At 45.1% G+C, this 27,532-nt stretch overlaps 1 protein-coding gene across 2 annotated transcripts in view; it reads left to right on the top strand.

Moving 5' to 3' along the window:
• Positions 1-27,532, top strand: part of MSH6 (MUTS homolog 6) — a 200,032-nt gene that overhangs the window by 80,131 nt on the left and 92,369 nt on the right. For both annotated transcript variants that reach the window (XM_087395158.1, XM_087395157.1), the window contains exon 8: positions 27,316-27,507. In XM_087395158.1, coding sequence (XP_087251284.1) covers positions 27,316-27,507 — 192 coding nt within the window. The remainder of the gene's footprint in view (positions 1-27,315; positions 27,508-27,532) is intronic.

The raw sequence follows: 27,532 nt of genomic DNA, 5'->3' as shown, positions 1-27,532 counted from the left end.
AAAAGGACTGTAGTGCATCAAGGTGTCTCTAGAGGCTGTCTGCCGATGAAGACAAAAGGGCCATGTAATTTGCCTATAGCAATTTCCGGATCAGCGTGCCAGCTAGAGAGTACCCATCTCCTCCTAATGTCTGCATAACTGTCTTAAGCTCGTCAATGTAGAGGCCAATCAGGGTGGGTGATAAAGGACATCCTTGTTTGACCCCAATATGCTCATGATCTCCTTTGTCCACCACGACCCTTCCGGACTCTGCCTGAGACTCTTTCATAAAGTGCCATGATGGCCCAGATGATCTCCTGGTCATACCCCAAATCCTATAGGCGTCGGAGGGGACGGGCTCTCGGAACTGTATCAAAGGCTTTGCGAAAATCCACAAAGCAACAATATACCCTTTTCTTCCGTGCCCTTGCTTCTTCGATGATACACTTGACTTTGAGAATGTGATCCATGGTCCCGTGATTGCGTCGGAATCCAGCCTGTCCGGTTGCTCTAAGTCCCCGGCACTCTGCGACTCGGCTGACCTTAGAATCAAGCACTGATGCATAAATCTTGGACATGACATGTCTGATCATAATGGTCCTGTAGGTTTCGAGCTCATGGTATCCCCAGCCTTGTGGATGGGTGAGATAGTGTTAATAGTCCATGTTTTTGGAAACCCCAAACAAACAGCTTCATTAAAGAGCTTTGCTAAGATCGGGGCTAGGAGGTTAATCCCATATGCAATGAATACAGTGCATAGGCCCTCATGATCTTGTTGGAGATAAGTGCACACTAAGTGTACTATTTCCTAGTCTACATTTGTCTAAGTCTAAGTCTAGTCTTTATGTCTTGAGTGTGTGCCATGTGTGTCATGTGCACGGATCGGTATCTGACGTGTACTAGGTACACAGAACTAGCTCAGGTTAGCCTGGGGAGGCTTAGAGCTAGGCAGGCTTGATTCTCGGGTTGAGTGGCAAGGGTACGAACTATTTATAGGTCTTCGCTATTTTTGGCGCCGGGGCCCGAGTCTATAAAAGAGGCCCAGGGGGTTCAGTTCTCAGTGTGCAGTTGGGAGCAAGTCTCGTTCCCAGGTGCTAGGTCTGATCCTGGATTGTGTCGCGGACGCGCGCCTGCATCTTAGCGTAGCCCAAGGCCCAGTGGCAGATCCAGGGCTTCACAGCGCCACCTGGTGGTATGGGACACCAGGCTGGTTTGGGATCTGATTGGGAGTTCGTGCCAGTAGCTCAGCTCGTGGCTCGGGGGGACATCTTCTGATTCGGGATCACATCCCGTAGATGTCACGGTTGGGTGGTGAGCAGCCTGCTCAGTTCTGATGTTGTGTGTGGTTATTTTGCAGATCAGGGGTTTCAGGAGTGCTGGGATGTGTCAGTTGGTATCAGAGCCAACTCCTGAGGTAGGAACTTCTGATGCGAGAAATTTGACGGATTTCTCTTCCAGGTATGCCCTAAAATTCGAGATTACCTGCTGCGTTTTTGCTGTCTACCTGGGGTAGAAGGGATGAGGAGATATCTGGAAAAGGCAGGAAGAAGGAGAGACCTGATTCCGAAATTGCTGAAGGGTCTAAGTGAGAGAGGGAGTGAAGTGCTAGCTAGGAGCGTGTGGAAGAGAGGCGAAACAGGGCTGATAAGTAGGAGATGGAATCGGGATGCTGGTCAGGGCTGCACAGAGGTAAGTGTCGCTGGTAGGTGAGGCTGAGGAGTGCGCCATCTGATGGTGCAGAAATCGGCCCAGGCAGGGGGTGCGTCAGGCTGAGCAGGGTGCGGTTAGTAGCATCTAGGGGTGGCTGAGGTGCGAAAAAGCACCACCTTCCAAGCTTGGAAGGTGGCGCAGAAAAAAGCATCGACCCTCCAAGATTGGAGGGTGTGCATGCTAAATTTAGCCCCTAGCCCCAATTTTGGGAGGCCAGCTTTTCTGGAAAGCGTGGCTAGGCTTTTCTAGAAAGCACAGCCTCCAGAATAGCTGTGCTATCTTCTATAAAGACTGGCGAGACCTCAAGTCCAGCCATAGCCTCAAGCTTGACAGCACAAGAACAGCCTGCCCCTACCAGAGTTCCGCCATCTAGTTACGGCTGCAATAGCAGCGGCTCTGCGACCTGCCTCTGCCTGAGATCCGCCTCCACGAAACGGCTGCAACAGTAGCAGCTATTCCGTACTGTACGGCCTGCAGCGGACCTGCAGAGGGACCCCATCACCTACGCGAGCTGATCGTTGGTGCACGACATCTTCTTTTTCCAGCCAGCTTCTCTGATTTCGCCACATCTTGGAGGGACGGTTTCTTTCCTCTACTCTTCTCCTTCCAGTTTCGATTCTCCCAGCTATTTCTCTCAGCCTGTAATCGAGTTAGTATTCAGCCATGTCTGATGCTCCGAATCCCGAGTTCACTATGGGAGAGCAGGAATTAGATTACACTCCAGTGGGAGAGGATGATCAGGGTCTCTATGACGACCTGATCACTAAGAAAGCCTTCAGTGAGTTCACGACTGCTCTAGATGGTAAATTTGAGCAGGTCAACGCTAATCAATCGGGGTTGACACAGCAACTCCAAGGGATACAAGCTACCTTGACTCTTCTGGCTAGCACGGTTCAGGCACTCACGCATGTGGATGCCATGGCCTCCGTGCTAGGCCCGAATATCACTCCGGATCCCTTTCCAGGTGACCAGAAATCAAGAACAAAGGAGGTGGTTGACACTTGGTTGCACAAGTGGCAAGTTCACTTCCAATTTCACCCCTATCCAGATGAGAAAAAGATTCAGCTAGCAGCAGGGTTTATGTCAGGTAAAGCCTTGCTTTGGTGGAAAGAACTTCAGCCTAAGCCTGACACTTGGACAGAATTTGAGGGTATCTTCAGGAAGGAGTTTCTGAAGAAGGAAGATGACTACGATATCGTCGGCAAGCTCAAGGCCCTCGATATGTCAAAATTGAATTTAACTTTTGAAGTTTATCTTCAAAGATTTAGGGATCTGCAAACCAGGGCCACTAAAATGGATCCTGTAACCTTGTTAGGTTTTTTCGTGGATGGTTTGCCAGACTCCTATAAGTTACAGATTAAGAATAACAAGTGCACAACATTGCAGGAGGCCATGACATATGCGCGCATATATGATGATACCATGGCCGGAACCAAGGCAACCACAGTTACCGAGACCAGCGGAAAGAACAAACGCAAGTTCTTTCAGCATGCGACTGGTATTGGGGAGACGAAGTCTACGGACAACGCCTCCAGGAAAAGCTTAACTCCTGCGAAGAATGGTAAGGCCCGTTTCCTTCGCACTCTCAGGCTCAAGAAAGAGGGCCGGTGTTTTTATTGCGAGGAGCGGGGCCACACGAAGAATGAGTGTCCTAAGCGGAAGAACCAGAGATTGGTGCTAGGACCGAAGCTCCAGGCAGGTCCGCGTACCGCAGCCAAGGGAGCCAACCAGGTTACGATGATAGGTATTTCAGTAAATGTCATTACCTGCCTCCTTTCTTGCAATTGTACCTTTAATACTTCGTTGTTTGGTTCCCATGATCTTTTCCGAGTTTATGGAGAAGTTAGGGACCAACAGGTTCACATTCTCTTTGATCCGGGCAGCTCTCACAATTTTGTTAATTACAAATTTGTGCAGAAGATGGGGCTGTCCATAGTACCTAGCGACCACACCTACGAGGTTCAGCTTCCAGCGGGGAAGCAGTTTTGGGATCGCAAGGTTGAAGCGCTTCCCATCCGGATTCAAGCCTACACGGGAGCTCTCACATGTTATGTTATGCATTTAGAGCATGTAGACTTGCTGATCAGGATAGAGTGGTTTAAAACCCACAATATCCAGATCGGATGGACGGAGCATACGCTTTCTTTTGAAGACAAAGGCACCCAATTTTGTATTCAGTGTGATAAGATTATCCCTTCTCAGGGGCCTATTGTATCTGCGATGCAGCTTCGGAATATATTGAACACTTCTCATTATGATGTCTATCAGTGTGTTTTGATTCCACTTTCTTCATTTGTTGTTTCGGTAATTAACAAAAATGAATTAAGTGTGTTTGAACACCGAGAATTGAGAACGTTGTTAGATAATTTTAAGGACGTATTCCCAGCTCAACTGCCGGAAGGGTTACCTCCAGAAAGGGCAGTAGATCATGGCATAGACTTAGTCCCAGGGGCTCAACCTATCAGTGTACCACCGTATAGGATGAGCCAGGTAGAGGAGGATGAGTTAGCTATCCAGCTTCAGGATTACCTGAATATGGGCTATATCCGCCCAAGTAAATCTCCTTGGGGTGCACCTGTCCTCTTAAGAAAGAAGAAGGATTCTTCCTGGAGGATGTGTATAGATTATAAACGACTAAATAAAGTTACAATTAAGAACCGCTATCCTTTACCTCGTTCTGATGATTTGATAGACCGTTTGGCCGGAGCGAAGTATTTCACTAAGATTGATTTGCGTACGGGTTATCACCAAATCCGTATCTATGCTAAACACATAGATAGGACCGCATTCCGGACTAGGTATGGTCATTACGAGTTCCTCGTATTACCTTTTGGTTTGACCAATGCTCCTGCTACTTTTCAGCAGATGATGAACGATTTGTTCAGAGATTATCTGGGCAAATTTGTTGTCGTGTTCTTAGATGATATCTTGGAATATAGTAAAACGCTTGAGGATCATATAGGACACCTCCGGGTTGTCTTACTTGTTCTAAGACAGCATAAGCTTTATGCCAAGATGAGTAAATGTGACTTCTTTATGAAGGAGATCATTTACTTAGGACACAAGATTTCTTCTGAAGGTATTAGCATTGATCTGGATCGTATCCAGAAGGTTTTAGATTGGCCTATACCTCAGACTGTGAAACAACTTCGTTCTTTCCTAGGATTTACGGTATTTCTTCGGAAGTCAGTCCGTGATTATTCACAAATCACGGTACCCTTGACCAACATATTGAAAGGTCGTGGACGCAGGTCTACTCAGCCGATCCCTTGGAATGATGCAATGAACAAGGCTTTTGAAACCTTGAAGTTATCTATCAAGGAAGCACCCGTTCTTGCATTACCCGATCCTACCCGGCCTTATGTTTTAGAGGCCGATGCGAGTGATTATGCGATTGGGGCAGCTCTATTCCAAGAAGGTAGACCTGTAGCTTTTGAGAGTAAGAAGCTAGACGACACTCAGTATCGTTGGCCCACACTGGAGAAGGAACTTTATGCGGTAGTGTATGCTCTCAAGGTTTGGAGACACTACTTGTATGGTTCAAAGTTCCTTGTATTGACTGATCACCAGTCAATTAAGTATGTGTGTGATGGTTCAGACTTGAGAGGAAGGAAAGCCAGATGGGCAGAGTTAATGCAGGATTTTGATTTCGAAATACGTTATCGTAAGGGTTCGTTGAATAGTGTGGCGGATGCCTTAAGTCGAGTTAAGTTTGTAAATGCTTTGTCATTTACGGAAATATCCTCAGACCTATTTCAATCCTTGAGAGGGCTATACGCGACTGATAGTCATTTCAGTTCTTATTGGCAGAAAGTCCAGGATGGGAATTCCATGGTTGACCAGGACTCAGGGATTGTGCCACCTAGGATACAGGCGGCGGGAGGTCAGTGGATGATTAGGAACGGCTTGCTGTTCCGGAATGAAAAGATTTGTGTACCTGATGTTCTGGACCTAAAATCCAAGATTCTCTGGGAGTGTCATGATGCTCCTAGTGCGGGACATCCAGGTATACATAGGACTCTGTCTCTTGTGAAGCATACCTTTTATTGGCCTAAGATGCGTGCATTCGTAGAGAACTATGTGATAGGTTGCCGAGTTTGTCAGGTTACTAAGGCTGAACGCCTTAGGAGCGCGGGCTTATTACAGCCATTACAGATTCCAGGTAATAAATGGGAGAGTATTTCCATGGATTTTATTACTGGTTTGCCTCGTACGCGCAAGGGTCATGACTCTATTTGGGTCATAGTTGACCGTTTGACAAAAATGGCTAGATTCTTACCTACAAGAACAACTATTTCAGCTGTTCAGTTGGCTCACGAGTTTGTGGACCACTTGTTCAAGCTGTATGGTTTGCCATCTGACATAGTCAGTGACAGGGACTCAAAGTTTACAAGTAACTTTTGGACACTTGTATTTGAGAAGTTGGAAACTACTCTAAGTATGAGTTCCTCGGATCATGCACAATCCGATGGCAGTACAGAGAAGGTCAACCAGTTGGTTGAAGACATGCTTCGGGCATATGTATCAAAGAGACAGTCTTCATGGGAAGATTATCTACCCATGATTGAATTTGCTTACAACAGTGCAAAGCATTCTAGTACAGGTTATAGTCCTTTTATGCTTATGTACGGGTTTCAACCTAAGTCACCAGTTATGGTAGGATTACAAGGGATTCAAAATGATGCTGCTAAGAACTTCTTGCAAGACATGGAGGAAATGTTGCAGTTTGCCAAGGAGTCTATTAGAAGTGCCCAAGATCGGGACAGATTTTATGCTAATAGACATCGTTCACCCAGAGAGTTCTCTGAAGGAACGATGGTATATTTGAGAATTCCTAAGGAATCCAAGAGCCTAAGTACTGGTTTGGTTCCGAAATTATCCCCCAGATACTGTGGCCCATTCAAGGTCATTAAAAGAATTGGACCAGTTGCATATCGACTAGAATTGCCTCCTGATGTTAAAGTACATCCAGTCTTTCATGTCAGTAGACTGAAAGAAGTATTGGGTGCAGATGATCAAATTGTTTCTCCTCATGAGATTATAGAAGTTACAGATTTAACTTTTATTCCTCACGAACCTGAATCAATTCTTGAATTTCGTGAAAGACAGATTCGAAATCGTACTATCACGGAATACAAGATTAAGTGGAAGGATCGTGTTGAGGAGGATGCAACATGGGAGACATTACAAAACCTCCAAAGAACATTTCCCGATTTCTTAGCGAACTCAGGAGTGAGTTCTTAGAGGAGGGGGAGTATGTCATGTGCACGGATCGGTATCTGACGTGTACTAGGTACACAGAACTAGCTCAGGTTAGCCTGGGGAGGCTTAGAGCTAGGCAGGCTTGATTCTCGGGTTGAGTGGCAAGGGTACGAACTATTTATAGGTCTTCGCTATTTTTGGCGCCGGGGCCCGAGTCTATAAAAGAGGCCCAGGGGTTTCAGTTCTCAGTGTGCAGTTGGGAGCAAGTCTCGTTCCCAGGTGCTAGGTCTGATCCTGGATTGTGTCGCGGACGCGCGCCTGCATCTTAGCGTAGCCCAAGGCCCAGTGGTAGATCCAGTGCTTCACAGCGCCACCTGGTGGTATGGGACACCAGGCTGGTTTGGGATCTGATTGGGAGTTCGTGCCAGTAGCTCAGCTCGTGGCTCGGGGGGACATCTTCTGATTCGGGATCACATCCCGTAGATGTCACGGTTGGGTGGTGAGCAGCCTGCTCAGTTCTGATGTTGTGTGTGGTTATTTTGCAGATCAGGGGTTTCAGGAGTGCTGGGATGTGTCAATGTGGCACTTCTACAATTATCCCATAAGCACTCTTGCTTTATGTCTTGTACTTTGGCCCATATATTCAATGGGTCATATCATTGTAATCCATCAGTCTAGTTTGTGTCTTGTCTACACTCTTCTCAAGGTATTTCTAGTCTTTCAGTCTTATTATTTCATTTCAAGTTTCTAGCTCTAGTTCTTGCTTCCATATTCCATCATGGTATCAGAGCTAGATTGATCCCTCTTCTCCCTTTTCTCTCCCCTCAGTCTGCCTTTTCTCAGATCTCTCTCTCGCGCTGCAGATCTGCCCCTCTTCTCAGATTTCTCCCTCTTCACATTTTTTCCTCTTCCTGCCCCATCATTGCACTCCAGATCTACGCTCCCTCTTCACATTTTCCCCTCTTTCTGCCCCGCCATTGCGCTCCAGATCTACGCGACAGATCTGTGTGTTTCTGCTCCAGATCTGCACCAGATCTGCGCATCATTTCTGCTAGATCTGAGCGCCAGATCTGCGCAGTTCAGCCACAGATCTGAGCGCCAGATCTGTGCAAATCTGCTGTCACCTGCTGTCGTATCTGCTAACCGCCGCCGTCCGTACGCCGCCGTACGCCGTCATCCGTACGCCGCTCGTATTCTGCACGTCATCCGTACGTCAGCCGTACTCCGTACTTCGCTCGCCGTCCGTACATCGTCAGCAGTCCGTACAGTCCGTACGACTGTACGGAATCCGTACCTGCACAGGCTGACTTCTCCAGCTCCATCTTCACGAAGATCTGCATCCCTTTTTCACCTCTATCTCTGCCCGGGATTAAGGTACTAAGACTTTGCCTCTTTCAGTTTGCTAAACAGTCTCTCCTTTTTTTGCTGGTTCCTCCTGCTTCGATGGGCTGTCATATGCTATGGCCCTGACAAAGTGGTGAGAGAACCGGCTTCTGGGATCTCTTCCTCTCATTTATTTTCTGCAATATTGTAAGGGAATAGACACTGCCCTTGCATCCTAGCAAGAGGTAAGACCTTCCCACATGGCATCTTCCTCTCATTCTCTCATATCTATCGACAAATTCAATGGGTCCAACTTTCATACTTGGCAGATCAAAATCAAGTGCCATCTTATGAAAGAAGGCCTTTGGGACATTGTTCACCGTGATGCTCCCGAAGGTCCATCTGAGCAAGTTGTCGCTGCCAAGAACGACAAAGCCTATGCTATCATATTGCTTGGTCTTGGAGATGATTACATTCATCACATCTCCGACATACAGTCTGCTCCTCAAGCTTGGATCACTTTGGACACTCTTTTTGGGGCCCGATCTAAAAACTCTAAGATTGCACTTATGATCTCATTCTTTGATCTACATATGCAGGAAGGAGCTACTATAGCCTCTCATGTCAATTATCTTCGCAGTCTTATGGTTCAGCTTGCGTCAGTCAAGTCTCCCATCTCCGAAGATATTGCTATTGCTGTGCTTCTCAAAAGCTTACCTGACTCCTATGCTACTCTTGTCACTACCTTCAAGTATCATAATAATCCTTCTCTTGAGGGTATCATCAATGCTCTCCAAGAGGAAGAAAGAACTCAACAACGCAAGGTAACTGACACTGCATTTTTAGCAAAGAAAGGAAGTTCTAAGGTAAGAAAGCCTTGCACCCATTGTGGCAAAACTAATCATGTGGAGAAGGACTGTTTCAAGGCTCATCCATGCACCATTTGTGGCCGTGATAATCACCGGGAGAGGGACTGCTACTCCAAAACCTCTACATCAGCTCCTGCATCTACCTCAGCCCATGCAACATCTCCATCAGCTGATCCTGTTGTTCCTTCCTCACATGATGAGAAGTGGGCTTTCTGATTACTTTTATGTCTTGTCTACCACCTTGACCACCGATGATGTAGGTCAAGGGGTTCTAGTGTCTTGGTCTTTCTATTTGTCTACAGTCAGTCTTCTGACTATCTAGTCTTGTCTGTCTGTCTATTTGTGTATCAATCTGACTGTGCTTTAGATCCATCTTGTCCCTACCCTTGTGGACCCATATGAGGATATCACTTGAGGAGGGGTGTCTCAGGATCTGTTGTCTGTCATGTCTTCTATCTTGTCTCTCAGTCTATTAGTCTTTATGTCTGTCTTCTAGTCTTGTCTTTCTATCTTACTCCTAGTGTCCACTTAAGGAGGGTGTTGGAGATAAGTGCACACTAAGTGTACTATTTCCTAGTCTACATTTTTCTAAGTCTAAGTCTAGTCTTTATATCTTGAGTGTGTGCCATGTGGCACTTCTACAATTATCCCATAAGCACTCTTGCTTTATGTCTTGTACTTTGGCCCATATATTCAATGGGTCACATCATTGTAATCCATCAGTCTAGCTTGTGTCTTGTCTACACTCTTCTCAAGGTATTTCTAGTCTTTCAGTCTTATTATTTCATTTCAAGTTTCTAGCTCTAGTTCTTGCTTCCATATTCCATCAGATCTTCCGGTCGGCCATTATGAAGTTTCATTACGGCATCCTTCACCCCCCCTTTAGTGAAGAGTGTGCAGGAGGTAGGGCGGGGTATGTGTGAGAGGTCAGGAATTGGCTGATTTGGGATATCGTAGAGCCTTCGTGAGATCTAAGTGTCTATGAGTGGTGAGAGGGACGGCCGCTCTAGAAATCTTTGCTAGAAGAGTTGTTACTAAATAGAATGTTTAGTAGCTCCTCCTCGTTCCGTTGATCGGAATCCAGTTTCTTTCTGCGTATCAATCCATGATTCTCGCATAGTGCCTTTGGTTCATTTGGAAGGTTGTTTTTGGTTTTGAATCTAAGCTGACGGTGTAAAGCCTTGCACTCATCATCATACCAGGTATTACAAGGTACGGTCCCAGGTGGTGGTGGACAGGTGGAGCGAGTGGTGTGAGGGAAAGCATGAAGGGTAGCCTTGTGTAGTGAGGGGGTGATCAAGGCAGCACGTTTCTCTAGTAGGGGTATGAAGTCAATATATGTGAAGTATGTAAAGGCGGGCTGAGTAAATAGGTGAAAGATCGTGGTTGAAACGTATGTCGTGATAGGTGGTGTAGGCGATCTGTGGAGTGGGAGATGATGTGAGGTGGGGTGTGGAGAGCCAAAGAAGAGGTATGCATGATCAGCCCCTGGGGGAGGAGGCGCGACAATAAAATCCGTGATACGAGATGTGAAGGTAGGGGATCCCATGATGAAATTGACAACGCTAGAGCCCCCCCCATGTGGGAAGCACGTGAGACCACCTGAGGCGGGCCATCTATTAAGACCATTATAGATAATGAGATCCTGCATCTTGCCTAGATCTAGTAAGGCCTGTCCATAAGATGGGACCGGGGCTCGCCTGTTGGCCGAAACTTGCAGCATACCTGCTCGCTCAAGGTCAATGTCTGGCAATAGAATAGAATCGTCCCTAAAGTCGAGGAGTGGGTGCTTGTCCTCGCGTTGAAGTCCCCAACCAAGAGGACTTCCCTGCGGCTCGAGAAGTCGACAATGGACTGATAAAGAGCTGCATATGGTGATGTCTCAGCCTCCTCTCGGATATCACGGGCAAAGTGGGATGTCTTGGGAGGGAAGTAGCATACTACAACGAACAAGTCTCGACTGTCCATGTGTCGGATCCGGATCGAAATAAAACTGGAGTGTGTATCTCTCTGCTCGACTGAGATGGTTCCTAAAAGGGTGGACCTGTAAAGGACTGCTACTACTCCTGACCCTCGCACTCCCCCTGTGTTCCTCATCTCATCTCTGTAGACAGACTCCCATGTTTACCCGCCGACTAATGGTAGTGGGCGCTCTGGACTGTGATGTGTCTGTGTGTAAAAGACTATGTCACAACCTGTGTAGGATTGCGAGAAGATCCTTGGTTCTAACCATAAGGTACCATTATAGTTCCAAATGGTACAGGATAGGGTCTGGGAGGTCAGAGTCTCATAGACCCCACCCCCTTATGTGGGAGGGGAGGTCGGTGCCAGATGGGGGCTTGTAAGTAGTTGTCCATCTCGAACCACCGTCCACTTCCCATCCTTGCGCGCCTGATCCCGTTGCTGTAGCAGAGTGCGTCTCTCCTCAATCTGTAGGGGGGTGAGATCCTCATCCATAGAGATCGATGGCTGATCCCATAAGACTGACCTACGCTGTAGAGATGAAAGTAGTGCTTGAGTGTCATGGAATCGTATGTTAAGGGGCTCGTCTCGGTTGGGGTCTCTTCCCACCCGCCATGCCCTCTCGATCCTTTGCTCAACTACCCCTAGAGTAGTGGCACAAATGTAGTTGCATCACTCATCAGTGTAGCCTTAGTGCGTGGAATGCCATGGACTCTGATGTTGAGAGCCTTACTGGCTCTTTGTTGCTGCTCCATGAGAGTAGTCAAAACGGTTGCCTTTGCAGGTTCCCATTTGGCCACATTGAGCCATCTGGAAGTCTCCTGGATTACTGATTGCATGCTCACAATCTGTGCCTCAACTACTGGGATACTCCTTGGGACTGTGTGTATGGCTGTGACCTCCGATCGGAGCTGTGAAACGTCCTATTTGAGCCCCTAAATACGGGTACCCTACTCGTGTATGATACGAGCCTGTTCCTGGACAAAGTGGACCTGCTCCTGTGCGAAGTGGGTCAACTCTGCCTCTCGTGCTCGAATACTATTCACCTATATCAAGAGGGACTCCATCAGGTGAGGTGGCCCTAGGAAAGCCCGGTCCTCGTGGATCGAAGGGGACTAGTATAAATGAAGGAGGATGGGGCTGGATGATGTGCTGAGTGGGAGATGATGGTGAAGAAGAGCTCTGGAACACGGGTGTGGTGAGGCCAGATGAAGAATGAAGGGTGGTTGGCTCAGGGGCAATGGTGACAGGAATGAGGCGTACTCAGTTGAGGCACCATAAGCTGTCCCTAATGGTGGTGATGTTGTAAAGACCGTCCCTTCATGAATGGGGTGGATAGCGAGAAAGAAGCTGCTATCTTGACTTCCCTTGTTTCTTCTTTGTACAAGTTAATTCCAACAACAAGCAGCTTACCCAATGGTTTTTCTTCCACAACAATGAGAATCCTCAATCCACCTCAGAATTATCTTCACCACGAAGCTATTAATGATCTAGCTCCTTCAAGTTTAGGACAATCTCGTAATTTTAGGAGGATCTCCTAATCACTTTGCCAAAGTATGAGAAAGCTTTGGGTCTCCTACTTTTCATGAATCTTTCAACCAAATGAAATAGGAGTTTAAATAATGGGAGAAGAAGTTGTATTTATACTAGGTTCACATCCACACAAGTAAGATACTAGAGATATCTAAGTCCTCACGTCACAACTCGGGATGCATAATTGAGGCCATGGAGAAGAAATTAGTGGCTGTAGTGTAGAGAAATAATCTCCTTCATAACGGATAGTTTTTCAAACAAACTATTTGCCAATTTTGTGGCTTGAGATTTTCTTGACGATTTCTCAAAACAGGAGTTCAAGACTCAAAGAAGATGACCATTATCAAATATGTAGAAGCACATTCTTCCTCAAGAGCAAAGCTGATTTCCCTCAAGTCTTTCAATGTAACTTACCTTATGGCAAACACAATAGAAATAAAAACTGACAATCAAAGAGGATTGTAGAAGACCATGCCTCTAAGTTTTCTTATGGAGAAAAGGGTGCAAGGAACAATTAGTATTCTCCTCTATGAAACCCCTCGTATAGAGGGTGCCCTTCAGATAATAGACCCTTTAAAAATTTTACACACATGCTTGACAACGGAACCCCCCTTGTCTAAGGTAAGACCAATTTAAGATTGAATTTCCCAAGATTCAATACAACATATCTTTAATTGTGGGAAGGGTGTAGGACATTGAGAGGTAGAGTAATCGACAATTCCTCTTAACACTTGTTAACGAATGTATCTCCTCTCATGTCCTTTCATTTTCTTTGACCCTAAGGTGAAATCAAACTTTAGAAGGGTTTTAAAGAGGTCAAAAACTTCACAACCTCAAGATTAATGTGCCCGAGGCAAGACATACGAGCAACAAAATCTTGATGATGTGAGGGGAGAGGTGACAGCTGATCTAGAGGTGGAAGTTGATGTAGAGGCTGATGTGGAGATGTAGGTGGAAGTTGATGTAGAGGCTGATATGGGGATTGCTTGCATGGAAGCTCTGGTGGCTGCCTTTAGTGTGGTAGTGCTGTCCACTTGTAGGCCACTCCTATTGCTGCGTTTGTTGACATCTTCAAGCGTGAGTTTATCCTCTTTTTTGTTGTTGGGTCTCTCTCTTTCTTTATCTCCTTTGTCTCCCTTCTTCATTTTCTGGGGGGGGGGGGGGACTGAAGTGAGCTGCTTTAAAAAAAAACAACACCTAAGTCCCAGCAAGCACATCCAAGGCTAGAGCTGACGGGAATGGTGTTTCAGCAGATTGCGACGGGAGCAGGGGTGGCGCTGATGAGAGCTGGCAAGGGCCGAGTCACATGGCGAGCAAAAATCGCAGCTAGGCGGTTAGGCAAGGGTTGGGCGGAGGGAGCATGGCGTGTGTAGGCGAAGGGGAGCTGGGTGGAGGGAGCAGGCGGGCAAAGAGGGCAGTCGGGAGCGGGAGATGTAGGTGGAGGAGCTGCAAGTGGAGTGGGAGCTACAGGCGGATGGGAGCAGAGCTGCAGGTGAGGGTAGCAGAGCAGGGCTGCACGCAAATGGAGGCGTAGCCCAATGTGGGGGCTGCTACGTGTGGAGGCACAGTCAAACGGGATGCGGATGGATGAGCTGTAGGCGGGATGGTGAGCAGGAGTGGAGGAGGTGCAGGGCGAGCAAGGGCAGAGGTGCAGGGTGGGAGAGAAGAGCTGCAGGCGAGAGAGAGAGAGAGAGAGAGAGAGAGAGAGAGAGAGAGAGAGAGAGAGAGGAGCTGTAGGTGGGAGAGAGAGAGTGAGAGTAGATAGGATTCGATATCATATCAAAAGTATTATAAGAGTGGGGGACGAGCATTTTCTGAGCGAAATCTTCTGAGCGTCCGAGCGAAGGAAAAAAAAAGCTTCCAACTATGCATAAATATGGCAAAAATCGATCAGAAGAAAACATAGTTTCACTTAGAAATATGCAAAGTATTATAGCAATGCCTATTTTATACAAAAAACTTTAGGTGAATCTGTAGGAATGGTGAGAGCATAATGGGATGGCTTTTGAAGAAACCCAATTGTAGAGTAGACTTCTCTATGAAAATTCCCTTATGATCCTTCTTACAACTTTTACTTAATAGGGGGTGACATTGAAAACTCTCTCTCAACCTATCTTCATGAAAGAGTTTCTTCAAAGAAAACTCATTGAAGCAAGCCATCCAGGTAGTTTCGTCAGCGAAACCCCTTTGAAGCAAGTCTCCCAAGGTAGTTTCGCTGGCGAAACTACCTTGGACAACACTTTTAAAAGTGACATAACTTTCATATCCAATGTCTAAATATAGTCATTCAACCACTCAAATTGATCGGAACACCCCATTTGAGCACATCTATGAAGTTATATTTTGGAAAATCTTCCATATATAGTATTAAATATTACATGTATTTTATGAGAGTGATATATAAGCCCAAGTTAATACTTATTTATAGTAATTTAAACTTCTTTAGAAACATGTCCATAAATATGTTATAAAAACACTAAAAAGATATTTCCATATGATATAAATGTGCTAATAAGTAATTATATATGCATAGTATTATTACATTGAGAGTGATTATGAGGAATGTTTCTTAAAGGAATCAACACTTTTTTAAGGTAATAACAGGGGTACAAAGGGATGTCTCTAAATAAGAAAATTATGTTGTGTAAAAATGAATGAGTGACTAGTCTGTATATTTTTATGATAAAGGGATCTAGTTCTAGTGAAAATAAAAGTGTAAAAACCATGTTTCCTAAAGAAAAACATTTTTAAAAATCTCTTGAAAAACACGCTCGGATAAACCTGCTCATAGGTTTTTGCTCGTAAAATTGACACATCCTATAAGAGTGGAGGGCTTGGACTTATATAGTCCCCTCCATTATCCTCCTACCCTCACTAAAGCACGCCTAAATTAACCCCTTTTCCCCTTTCATTACACATTCTCTGTGTGTGTTTATGTTGGATACAATAGCATGTTTGGAGCTCAATGTTTGTTAAGATGGAGGATGAAATCCACTACTGATATGCAACGAGGACAAGTAGCATCTGTCCCAAATCTGGATCTCCGCAGGCTCACTGCAATCACTCCATGAATAGAAAGCCAAAAGAAAAGCGTGGTTTTTCTATCCCAGGGAGTGGGAGTGGATTGATGAGCAGCACTTATAGAAGATCATTCCCTTCTTTCGTTACACTGTGAGTAATACCAGGAGATCTAGGGAGTGGGAGTGGATTGATGGGGAGCAGAGCATTCCCTTCTTTTGATACACTGTCAGTAATACCAAGAGATCCAGCTCAGCTGCATAGGTTGGAGGCCTTTTCGATAAACAAAAGGGCAGTGATCTTCTTCTACTCAATCATAAACTTCAGAAATGGCCACAATGCAAGATTCAGGCACTTCAATCACTTAGCACAACTTAGAAACAAACTTCAACAATAACAAAGGTGAGGCTAGAATGGCCCTGTTAAATGAAAATAGTACACAGTGCACCCACTGGCCCCAAATGCCTTGGCGCCTCATACGGTATTTATTCAATGCTTCTGAATGGAAATGCTTTACAACAGGGGCTCAACCTTGCACCGTTCCTCTCTGCAAATCCTCTACTTGTCTTCAAGGCATCTAATCCAAGTGCACCACTAGAATTCCCACTGGCAAGGCATACTCAAGCATCCTTACCTCTGACAAACTGAGCTCAAGGAAGCCTCAAGGCTATCACATGCATCCACACTGTCCTTAGGCCTTCCAGAGGAGCACCCTTGTCTGTGGGTGCTTGCTAGAACCCGTAGGAGTCCTAAAACGACTGCAAACAACACGCATGCACTGCAAAAAGCTGGGAAACAAGAAAGAACAAGGAAAAACAAAATCTGGAACCAATTCCCGCTGTCTGTGGCAAAGGGCGAGTTCCTTCCTCGCACCTATCCTCTGTCTAGGCTCCCCGCAGGGTGCAGGTGTCTTCCAGCAATCAGGAGAAGAGAGAAATGAAGGTAGAGAGCGGAGGGTGAACAAGAAAGAGCTGTAGAGGAAAGATGGTTCACAGATCTGCCCCGAAATGATTGCCTCGGGATCTATGCCTGAGTCCTCCCAAGAGCACATGCCAAAAGCAGCAGGGAAAGTTACTCCTGCAGCCTGCACTGGTCCAGATCAGCTCCAAAAGCCACCATGCAGCCAGAAGCACGTGCAAAAAGGTCCGGCACAGCAGAAGACAATCCCGGGCACCTGCTGGAGGCAGCCGTACACGTCCGTACGGATTCCATACAGCCGTACGAAAGTCCTAGAAGTTAAAAAATGACTTCTAGCACTTCCTAGAAGTGCGTACTAGCCTTGGAACAACCAAAACAGGCTTAAAACGACAGAAAACAGGATTGAAACAACTCAAACATAGAAGTGCGTACTAGCCATGGAACAGTTAAAACAGGCTTAAAACGGTAGAAAACAAGCTTGAAACAGCTCAAACAGCTCAAAAACTGCACAAGACTTGCCATTTGCCCCTTCATTAAAGTCCGAACCCCCATACCAAGGACAACGTTGGTTGTCCTTGGGCCCAACTTTTAGACCTTTCTTTCAAAGCCTTTGGCTTGCCCCTAGGACCTAGTGGTGCACCTAGACTTTGTCCCTAGGAACTTCTCAGAAGTGTGCACTTCCTCTAGCCAGTCCCTCACGGCCAAACCATTACAAGACTTAACCATGGTTAACCTTGGGTTAAGCGTAGGTTGAGTTACGAAGATACTTTACATCACTTTTCACGTCCTCGTGACATACCCTCCTCTTAAAACAGCAAACTACCTAGGTTGCTGCTGAAAAAGTACAAATAGTCAAAAATAGCCCATACCAGAATATACATCATCTGTAAGATACAACCTGCAATGATAATATGGGCTAGGAGAGCTCGAGAGTCCATCCATACATCAATGCATCTTTTGTGTCGAGTGTCGTGAACAACCATCATGGAGACCTCATGGCAACAATACTGTCAGCAAGTAGCATCTCGGGTGAGACAATCGATGCCACCAAGCGATCCCCAGATACATGAGTAGTCTGAATCAAGGAAGGGGAGGTGCTACCCTCCTCTCGAGCACCAGGCAATGCTCCAGATCTCTACTCTGTTGAACCTGTAGGAGCCTGTACCATGGTGGGCGCAAGCTGAAACGCATCCAGGTAGAGCTGCACAATTTTAGGTGACTCTGCCATGTCACACTCCTCCATCCACCTCGCATCCAGTGCATGATAATTCCTGAACTTCACTAGGTAGCGACGGGAAACTCTACCTTTCACTTTTCTTTCCATATGTGCCAAAATATTTTTTGGAACCAAGATTTCATCCTTTCTTCCAAGTTGGGCTGATCCTCATGAAGCAGGTCAGCAAGCACATCACCTTGGAAAGGTTTCAATAAACTCACATGAAAGGCATTGTGTATGGTCCAAGTGGTAGGTAGCTTCAGCTTGTAAGCTACATCATTAATGCAGCTCCTCTTCACCATCTGTATTTGCTGTAGCAACATTCAACTAGTGCCAGCCACTTATCCCATGCCCTTTACGTATCACGACAAAAATGCCTTAGGTATTCCTCCATCCATTTGTTCACCCTTTCCAACTATCCATCCGTCTTAGGATGGTATGCAGTGCTAGGTGTGAGGAAAGTACCGAGTGCTGTAAATAATTCTTGCCAGAAGTAACCTATAAAATTAGTGACAATTTCTTGGGGAAAGCCATGGTGCTTAAACACATGATCAATGAACTGCCAAGCAACTTGTGATGCTGAACATCGGATCTTAGTGGGTATGAAATGGGCCTATTTCGTCAATCAATCCACCACGACATAAATGCTGTCCCATCCCCTCTCTGTAGAAGGCAAGCCTGTGATGAAATCCATTGCTATATGTGTCCATTCGCCCTTTGGAATGGGTAATGGTTGAAATAGACCAAGTGGTAGTTTGCTGTTCACTTTATTCTCTTGGCGAGGCAAGCATTACGCAACATATTTGATGATGCCTTCCTAGAAGAAGCTCTGTCTGACCCTCTCACAAGTCTTGGTGACACCTGTATGTTTAGCCATAGGAGAGGAATGCATTTCTTGCAAGACCAGCTGCCTGTATTGTGAGTCTGGCACTAGATAAATTCTGTCCTTGCAACACAATAATCCATTATGCAATTTAAAGTCATAGTGACTTTGGCATGAGGGACCTTGCAAATCTGAAAATATGGCCGCTGCGTTTGAATTCTGCATGTACTCTTACTGAATGCCATGAATCCAGTAGTGATAAATGGTAGACTGGGCAAGCCCACATCTTGGACAAAGCATGTGCAACCACATTTTCTTCCCCTTTCCTGTACTCAATGTCAAAGTCATAGGACTGCACTGAAGCCAACCATCTCGTTTGCTTGGCAGACAAGATGGGCTGCGTAAGGAAATATCTGAGTGTCATATTGTTAGTTTTGAGCTTGATTTTGCTCCGTACGGTTGTGATGCGACTTTTTGAAGGCATGTAGGACTGCCAACATTTTTTGAGTAGTTGAGCTTTTTGGCTTCGAATTTTTTGCTTTCATAAGCTATTACACCATTCTCTTGTCGTAAAACAGCCCCCAAGCCTTTGCCACTATAGCATCTGAAACCGTCCTCTAATCACTCAGAGGGCAGTGGAACTAAACCTTTAATCACTTCAGCACTTATTTACAGCTCACAAAGCATATATCACAACCATTAACCATTGCATGATCAGCATTTGGCATTTACCCATTTGTTCACAAACAAAACCACTGAAAAAGGGATGGAGGCTAGAATGCCCCTGCTCAACAAACATAGACAAGTGCACCCGATTGGCCCCAAACACCGTGGCGCCCCTTTCGGTATTTCTTTATATTTCACAGTGAAATGATTACAAGTTGCATCTGGGAGACCTTTCCTGCAACTGAGCACGCAGCCCCAAGTCACTAAGCCTTCGCAAGGCTTTCAAGCATAGAACACCATCACATAAGTGCACTTAACCCATAGGCTCAATCCAAAGGCATTCTCTTTTCCGAGTGCAATTCCATTGGCTGTCCAGATGCAATCACACTACTGCACCCCAGCTGCACTCTCTTTGAGTGGTTTCCAGATGGCATTCACAAAGCTTTTCAAAGCTCCAAAATAAAATCAGCAAAGTACCCAACCAAAGAATGACTCATGTTGCAGTTACAAGAGCCGATCACCAAGAATTCCACTGAAAAATGCAAAAAGAAGCACTTCTGTCGTGAAGAAATGGGAGTTCTTGGGCTCAAAAGAAGCATGCTTCAGAGAGGAATGCATTGAGAAGGTTTTGGAGAAGTTTCATCGCCGGAAAGTCCCTCAGAACTGAGAAAAACTAGTCAACCAGCGCGTGGGACCACTCGAAATTCAATAGAAAGCTGTAGCTTTGCAAGAGGAGAGGCCCAGGAGGCGGTAGAAGCAAAAAGGTCCAGAAAAAGCCACATTTGCAAATTCGACCAGCAAAAGAAGTGCTCAGCTCTGCCCATTCTACCAAATGCACGAAGGGAAAAGCATATCACTACGAAGGGGAGGCAGAGGGGAAGCCATCGGGCCAAACGGAAGTCGAGGAAGTCAAACGGGTGAGGAGTTATGAAGAAAAATGGAATTCAGCTGAAGGAGGCTGAAAAACCAGTCCAAAATCTCAACAAAGGGAGAAGATGAGAGAGAAAACCACACATGTGAAGTTTAGAAGGCCCAGGAAGGTCCAGGAATGGCAAAGGAGCATGTAGAAGGCACTAGAGAGAGCAAAGTATGAGAGCAGGAGAGCAAGAGTGTAGGAGAGTGAGAGCTGAAAGCAATAGTTGCAATAGAAGAGTGTTGTACAACTGAAGAGTGGGATAGGTTTTGTCCAAGTGACAAAACCTTATCCTTCACTAATCATAGTTAGTGAATTAACTGTGGTTAGGGAGAAAAACCTCTAAGTGAGGGAAAAGTGCCCCTAACCTACTTATTACATTACATTGGTCACTGCTAAATTATAACAATAATTCTAACAACCCCGTGCAGTGCCAATGTCATATACAAGGAAATGATCAATCACCAAAAGGAGATAAGTTCAAGGCACTGCAAAATGCCTCAAACTTTTCACGTGAAAGTGCTTTGGTGAAAATGTCTGCAACATTGTCATGTGTTGACACATAGATCATACTGATCTCTCCTGCATGCAACTTCTCTTTGACGTAGTGATAGTGAACCTCAATGTGCTTCGTGCGAGCATGAAACACAGGATTCTTTGCCACTGCAATAGCACTCTGACTATCAGTGAGAATTGGAGAAGGACCCTCCAATGAAAGATGAAGATCAGCAAATAAACGACGCAGCCAAACACATTCAACTGTCGCTGTGAAAGCTGTCCTGTACTCAGCTTCACATGAGGAGGTAGCCACTGTAGATTGTTTCTTACTCAACCAAGAAATACAAGCTTTGCCCAAAAAGAAACAATTGCCATTTGTGGACTGCCTAGTGTCATAGTCTCCAGCCCAATCTGAGTCATTGTAGGCATGCATCTGCAAGTCACCCCCCCTGGGAAACATCAAGCCAATAGACTTGGTACCTTGCAAATAACGGAAGATGCGTTTTACAGCCTGCCAATGCATAGTCTTTGGGCTGTGCATATATCTGCTCCCCTGAAAAACTGCAAACTGAATATCAGGTCGTGTATTGCAGAGATAAATGAGGCCTCCAACAACCTGACTGTAGAGTGTGACATCAATTGATTCACCTGCATCATGCATTGTAAGCTTCAGCCCCGGCTCCATGGGAGTAGCTATGGGCTTACAATCCTGCATGTTGAATCTGTCCAAGAGTTTCGGCACATACTTGGATTGAGACATAACGATGCCACTTTTCTCGAGTGAATTGGATCCCCAAATAAAAGTGTAGCAGCCCCAAATCTGACATGTCAAAAGTGGTCTGCAATTCAGCTTTAAAATCTGTAATATTATCCTTATTTGACTCTGTGAGCAGTAAGTCATCTACATAAAGAATGATGACTAAAATATCCCCCCCATCCTTCTTGATGTCTATAGAGGGTGCTTTCAGTTGGACTATTGTGCAGCACCTTGTTGGTCAGAAAGGCATGAATTTTGGCACACCATGCACGTGGGGCTTGTTTCAGCCCATACAAAGCTTTATTTAGCTTGCATACCTGAAGTGCATTTTCTGAAATTTCAAAGCCCAGAGGTTGTTTGACATAAACCTCTTCCAACAAGTCTCCATTAAGGAAAGCTGTTTTTATGTCCAACTGATGAACATTCCATTCAAAATTTGCAGCCATGGCTATAACGGACCGGATGGTTGTCATTCTGGATGTAGGAGCAAAAGTCTCCTCATAGTCTATGCCCTTTTTCTGAGCATATCCTTTTGCAACCAGCCTTGCCTTGTACCGATCAATGGTCCCCATCGGGCTTTCTTTTAACTTTGAAAACCCACCGTGTACCTATGGCATGTTTACCTGGTGGCAAATCGACAACTTCCCATGTCTGATTTTTCTGAATGGACTGCAATTCATCGTGTATGGCATTCATCCAATGCACATTATCCTGTGTCTCTTTAAATGTCTCAGGCTCCTCCTCATCAAGAAGAGTACTTGCATAAGCTGATTCAAGTGAAAGTGCTCCCCCCCCATGCCTTACTGCACTCCGAGTTTTGCCAGGTAATGGAGCATCAATTTTACTCTCCCTCAGAGTTTGTAACAGCTAATTTGGGACTGTTTTTGCTGCATGTATACCTGCAATTTCTTGCTGAACAACCTCTTCCACTGCTTGTGGAGGTGGTAAGATATCCTGTGGCTGAATCGGAGCATGTGGAGGTATCTGAAAATTTTGATTTGCATCAGATATATCAGCAGGGGAACCCAAGGCAATGGGTAGTAATCCCTCAAAGACATCATTGGAAGAAGTAGGCAAATCAAATTCAGCTTGAGTGTGAGCTGAATTTTTTGAAAATATAACATCTCTACTGACAATAATCCCCCAACGGGCACATGAGCATATGCAAGGCATCCAAAAACACGAAAATGATCCACAGAAGGCTTCCTCCCTTGCCAAACTTCATAGGGAGTCTTGGTTTTTAAAGCTTTTGTGGGAGCTGGATTCAAAACATAATTGGCACACATGAGACCTTCAAGCCAAAATTTGTGAGGCAATTTTTTGCTTTTTAGCATGCATCTATCCATCTCCATAAGAGTACGATTTTTCCTCTCAGCTTTGCCATTTTGCTGAGGTGTTAGCCTCACTGTAAGCTGATGTGCAATGCCCTTGTCTTTCAAAAAAGCATCAAAATCTGCAGACAAATACTCCCCTCCTCTATTTGTGCGTAATGTCTGTATCTTGAGTCGTGATTCATTTTCAACCATGGCTGCAAAGTGTTTGAAAACCATAAACACTTCTGATTTGCGTTTCAGCCCATAAACCCAAGTGTAGTTGGAGTAGTCATCTATAAAAGTGACAAAGTAAAGATGACCACCCAATGATGGAGTTCTCATGGGACCACATACATCACTATGAATAAGCTGTAATTTTCGAACAGCTTTTATTGATCCAACCTTCTTGAAGGGAAATCTGTTCATTTTACCAAGAATGCACCCTTCACAGGCATGTGGAGGAGGTGTTTCTAGAGGAGGCAATGCATTAACCATAGCATGTTTTTGAAGTGTCATCAAGCTGCCATAATGCATGTGTCCATATCTGGCATGCCATAACTCCGCATTCTGCATAGCAGCAGTAGGAGTGGAAACTGCAAGAGCATGTGCTGGTCTTTTCTCATACATGTCAAGCTGAAAAAGACCACGTAACAAAGTGCCAGACAATCTCAAGGCATAGTCATTCTCTCTGTCATGGACTGCACACTTGTCATCTTCAAAAATGACCTGAAATCTAGCTCTGTTAAGAGTGGACACTGAAAGTAGATTTTTTGTGTTACCAGGCACATACAAGACATCAGAAATTTTGAATGTTGAGCCATCAATGGTTGTAAGTTCAACTTCTCCTGTACCACAAACTGAATAGGAGGAGTTGTTGACACATGTGACCTTTTTACCAACGGGAGGTGGATGCAGAGATGTGAAAAGACACTTCCTGGAAGTGATATGCTTTGAGGCACCACTATCAAAATACCATGTATTTTCTGTCTCATTGACACTGAAAGCAAATGCACCCTGGCATCATTCCGAGCTGCATACATGCTCTCCAAAATATCCTATGCTGCCTTTGAGGTCTTACACGACCGGATATGCGGAATGATGAATCTTTTCACTGAAAGAGAAATACACGACAAAGCTAAAGCATCACGTGAATCCCATCTCTTTTGCTCTGGAGTGGTAAGTATAACTGCACCAATAACTTGTGCTGCAGCTGTACCCTGTGCACGACCTCTGCCTCCTCCTTGCTGGGGAGGGGTATTAGGTGCCACATTTGCTGGCCGGATCTCATCCCCATTTACATAGTCCCACAAATTACGGGAAATCATAATATTGCGTACCATAACACTCCAGAGGGAGTAGTTGGTACCATCCAGCTTATCCTCTTGTGAGAGACCTTGTGAGAGACCACTGAACTGGAAATCATTCTGATTTTGCTGGGCCATGTCTGAGAAAGAAAATACAGCAAATGTAGATCTGAATTCCCTTGCTGGAAATGGAGTGCACAATTCCCAAAAAAAAAGTCAAACACTGGCTAAAAATGCAACTCAAATCTCTGTAATGTCTCTGTCAGAAATCTGCCAGAGCATCCAATCTCTCCCAAAACCGTCAAAAGTGCTTCAAAACACTTACGGAAAGGCAGTGTGAACTAAAACCTGCAAAATTGCTCTCCCAACACAAAGCCCCAATTTGTGGCTTGAAATTGCAACCAAAAAGGGGCAAATGGTCTAAAAGCCCCAAATGTTGCACAAATTGCTCTTTGCCTGCAAAAGCCCCAAATTTCACTAAAAAATTGCAGTGTGATTGCAAAAGCCCCAAATTTTGCAATCTTTGCAACAAATGCAAAAGCCCCAAATTTGACAAAATTCCCAATACACAAAATGTGTCCAAATCTGCCCCCAAAATGGCCTGCAAAGCAAAAATCTGCCTCGAATTTGATTTACCAACCAATAGCTGCCTTGCTGTACGGACGGGTACGGGCATACGGCACATTGCAAATTTCTGTACGGATCTGTATGGAGGTACGGATCTGTACGGATGTACGGATCTGACGGCAAGCTGTACAAAACTGTACGGAATGTACAATCAGGTTGTACGGACAGATACCCTCTTGTGTACGGACATGTTCAGCTCGGGTTGGCACGATGGTACGGAATGTACGGGAGCTGTACGGGCTGACGATGAGCTGTACGGGCTGACGGCGAACTGTACGGGCTGACGACGATGGTACGGATACCGTACGAAATGTACGGGAGCAAACACAGCTGTACGGACAGCGAGAGCTCCGTGAGCTTGTACGGCTGTACGGACGGAAGCTACACGGTGCAGGAGCTGGTACGGCTTGTATGGAAGGCTGTACGGACGACAGGCTTATACGGGGCGGGCAGCGAGCTGTTGAGCTTGGAGCAGGGAGATTGCGAGCAAAGAAGCAGGGAGCAAGGTCAACCTGCTCTGATACCAAATGTGAGTTTAAGAGAGAGAGCAAAGTGTGAGAGCAGGAGAGCAAGAGTGTAGGAGAGTGAGAGCTGAAAGCAATAGTTGCAATAGAAGAGTGTTGTCCAACTGAAGAGTGGGATAGGTTTTGTCTAAGTGACAAAACCTTATCCTTCACTAACCGTAGTTAGTGAACTAACTGTGGTTAGGGGAAAAAACCTCTAAGTGAGGGAAAAGTGCCCCTAACCTACTTATTACATTACATTGGTCACTGCTAAATTATAACAATAATTCTAACACTCTAGGGGGGTTCACTGAAGGTACATGGCCCTCTAGGGGGCCCATTAAAAATGCCACATCATCATTTCCCAACAACCACTCTTTTAATTCCTTGGAATGCCTTTGGGCCTAGGGATTAATTATGCTTATGTGCTAGGCACCATGCCGCGTTTAATTACACATTATTAAGCCCACGCTTGGACTTTTAAAACCAAAGTTGTCACGGTCTTGTAGTACATTAAAGTACTTAGAATTTCACACCCCCGTGACAACATCTGTCCCCACAATGAATGGCCTTAAGAAGTGAGGGCATACCAACACAGTTTCATGAGTCTAAGGTAAATTTCAGGTCTTGAAAACTGAGTTGTGCTTCTTGTAACCACAGAAAGGCATCCTTCTTCAAAAGATCAATAGGAGGAGCTGCCCTCTTGCAAATTTTTGAATAAGTCTCTTGTAGAAGGAGGCAAGACCCAAAAATTCTCTCAGTTGGGTGGGATTTTTGCTGCGGCCATTCTTTACGCATTTCACCTTTGAAGGATCTACCTAAATGCCATCTCTACTCACAATGTGCCTCAAATATTCAACCTTCTCGGCCATGAAAGTACATTTGCTGGCTTTTGCATAAAGATGATTTAACCTCAAAATTCCAGCACTTGTTTGACATGTCCAATGTGCTCATGTTTGGTCTTGCTGTAAATGAGGATGTCATTAAAGAAAACTAGCACGCCTTGGAAGAGAATTGGCTGCAATATTTTGTTAGTGAGTGCCTGGGAATGGGCTGGTGCATTAGTCAAACCAAAAGGCATCACCTCGACCTCATATAAACCCCGTTCTATGCGGAAAGCTGTTTTTGCTTATTTCCCTCTTTCACTCTGATTTGATGGTAGCCCGACCTCAAATCTATCTTTTGTGAAGAACTGATAACCCTTGAGTTCATCCAATAAGTCATCAATCCTGGGGATTTGAAATCTGTTTTATATGGTGGCCTTGTTGAGATCCTTGTAGTAGATTCACATGCAGTAGGAACCATCTTTTTTCTTTACCAGGAGCATTGGGGAGGCAACGGGAGGCACCTCTGGTCTGGATATAGAGATTGAGAGGGAGAGAGAGAGAGAGAGAGAGAGAGAGAGAGAGAGAGAGAGAGAGTAGGCTGCAGGTAGCAGGAAGGAAGAGGGAGAGTAGATAGACTAGATGTCACATCAAAAAGTAAACAATGAGTGGTGGATGGAGACTTATATAGTCCCTCCACTTTTCCCACCTAAAGGGACACTAAAATAGCCCTTTTTGCCCCTTCATTACATCCTTTGTGTTATAGCATGCTATCAAGTTCGAGACTTGTACATGCCTAAATTTTAGAACAGGCAGCCGACTGCTATTACTTTTGTTCTTTTCTTGACATCCACAAATTCCATGGAATTGTTGACGAGCTTCTTCCTTCAGCAACATCTTTCCTACTCTTGCCTTGTTGAGTTCAGCAGTGACTCTAGCCTTTTGTATCTCCATGCTGTTGGTGGCATTATCTAATGCTCCCTATGAAATGTTAGTGCTTCCCTCTGAGCTTGTCTATGCTTCTGTCAATTTGAATTCAAGAGGATCTTTCATGATTACAATAGATGAGCTTGAGCTAGACTCTCATGTGGTGACTGCAACACTTTTGAAATGTAAAACATAGGTTCTTGTGGCAGCCGCAGATTCTTAGAACATAGTTCTTGTTGCAGACACAGAATCTTACTTTCAAGGTGTTATGCTGCTTGTCTGTTTCTTTATTAAATTTTTTTATGTGCCTGGTATGTAGAATGGCTCGTATTTGAGACAATGTCTTCTCATACATGCTCTTTGAAATAGATAACTTACCGTACTTATGGTCAAATATAATTCATGCTTGCCTCTAAATGTTTGTTCTCAGGTTGTTAAACGGGAGATCTGTGCAGTCATAACTAAAGGAACCATGACAGAAGGGGAAATGCTTGCATTTACTCCGGATGCTGCATATCTTATGGCTGTCTTTGAGATTCCAGACAATGCAAGCATAGATGGTTCTTCTGTTATAGGATTGTGCTTTGTTGATGCTGCCACCAGTCGATTCATGCTTGGCCAAGTAAGCCTTTAACAAGTCCTTATTT

The sequence above is a fragment of the Dipteris shenzhenensis genome, chromosome 24 (assembly GCF_047967505.1).
Source record: "Dipteris shenzhenensis isolate YYH24624 ecotype China chromosome 24, Dip_SZ_1.0, whole genome shotgun sequence".
NCBI classification, from domain to species: Eukaryota; Viridiplantae; Streptophyta; class Polypodiopsida; order Gleicheniales; family Dipteridaceae; genus Dipteris; species Dipteris shenzhenensis.
The sequence above is the reverse complement of the archived record's forward strand: the minus strand, read 5'-3'. Positions and strand labels throughout refer to the sequence as shown.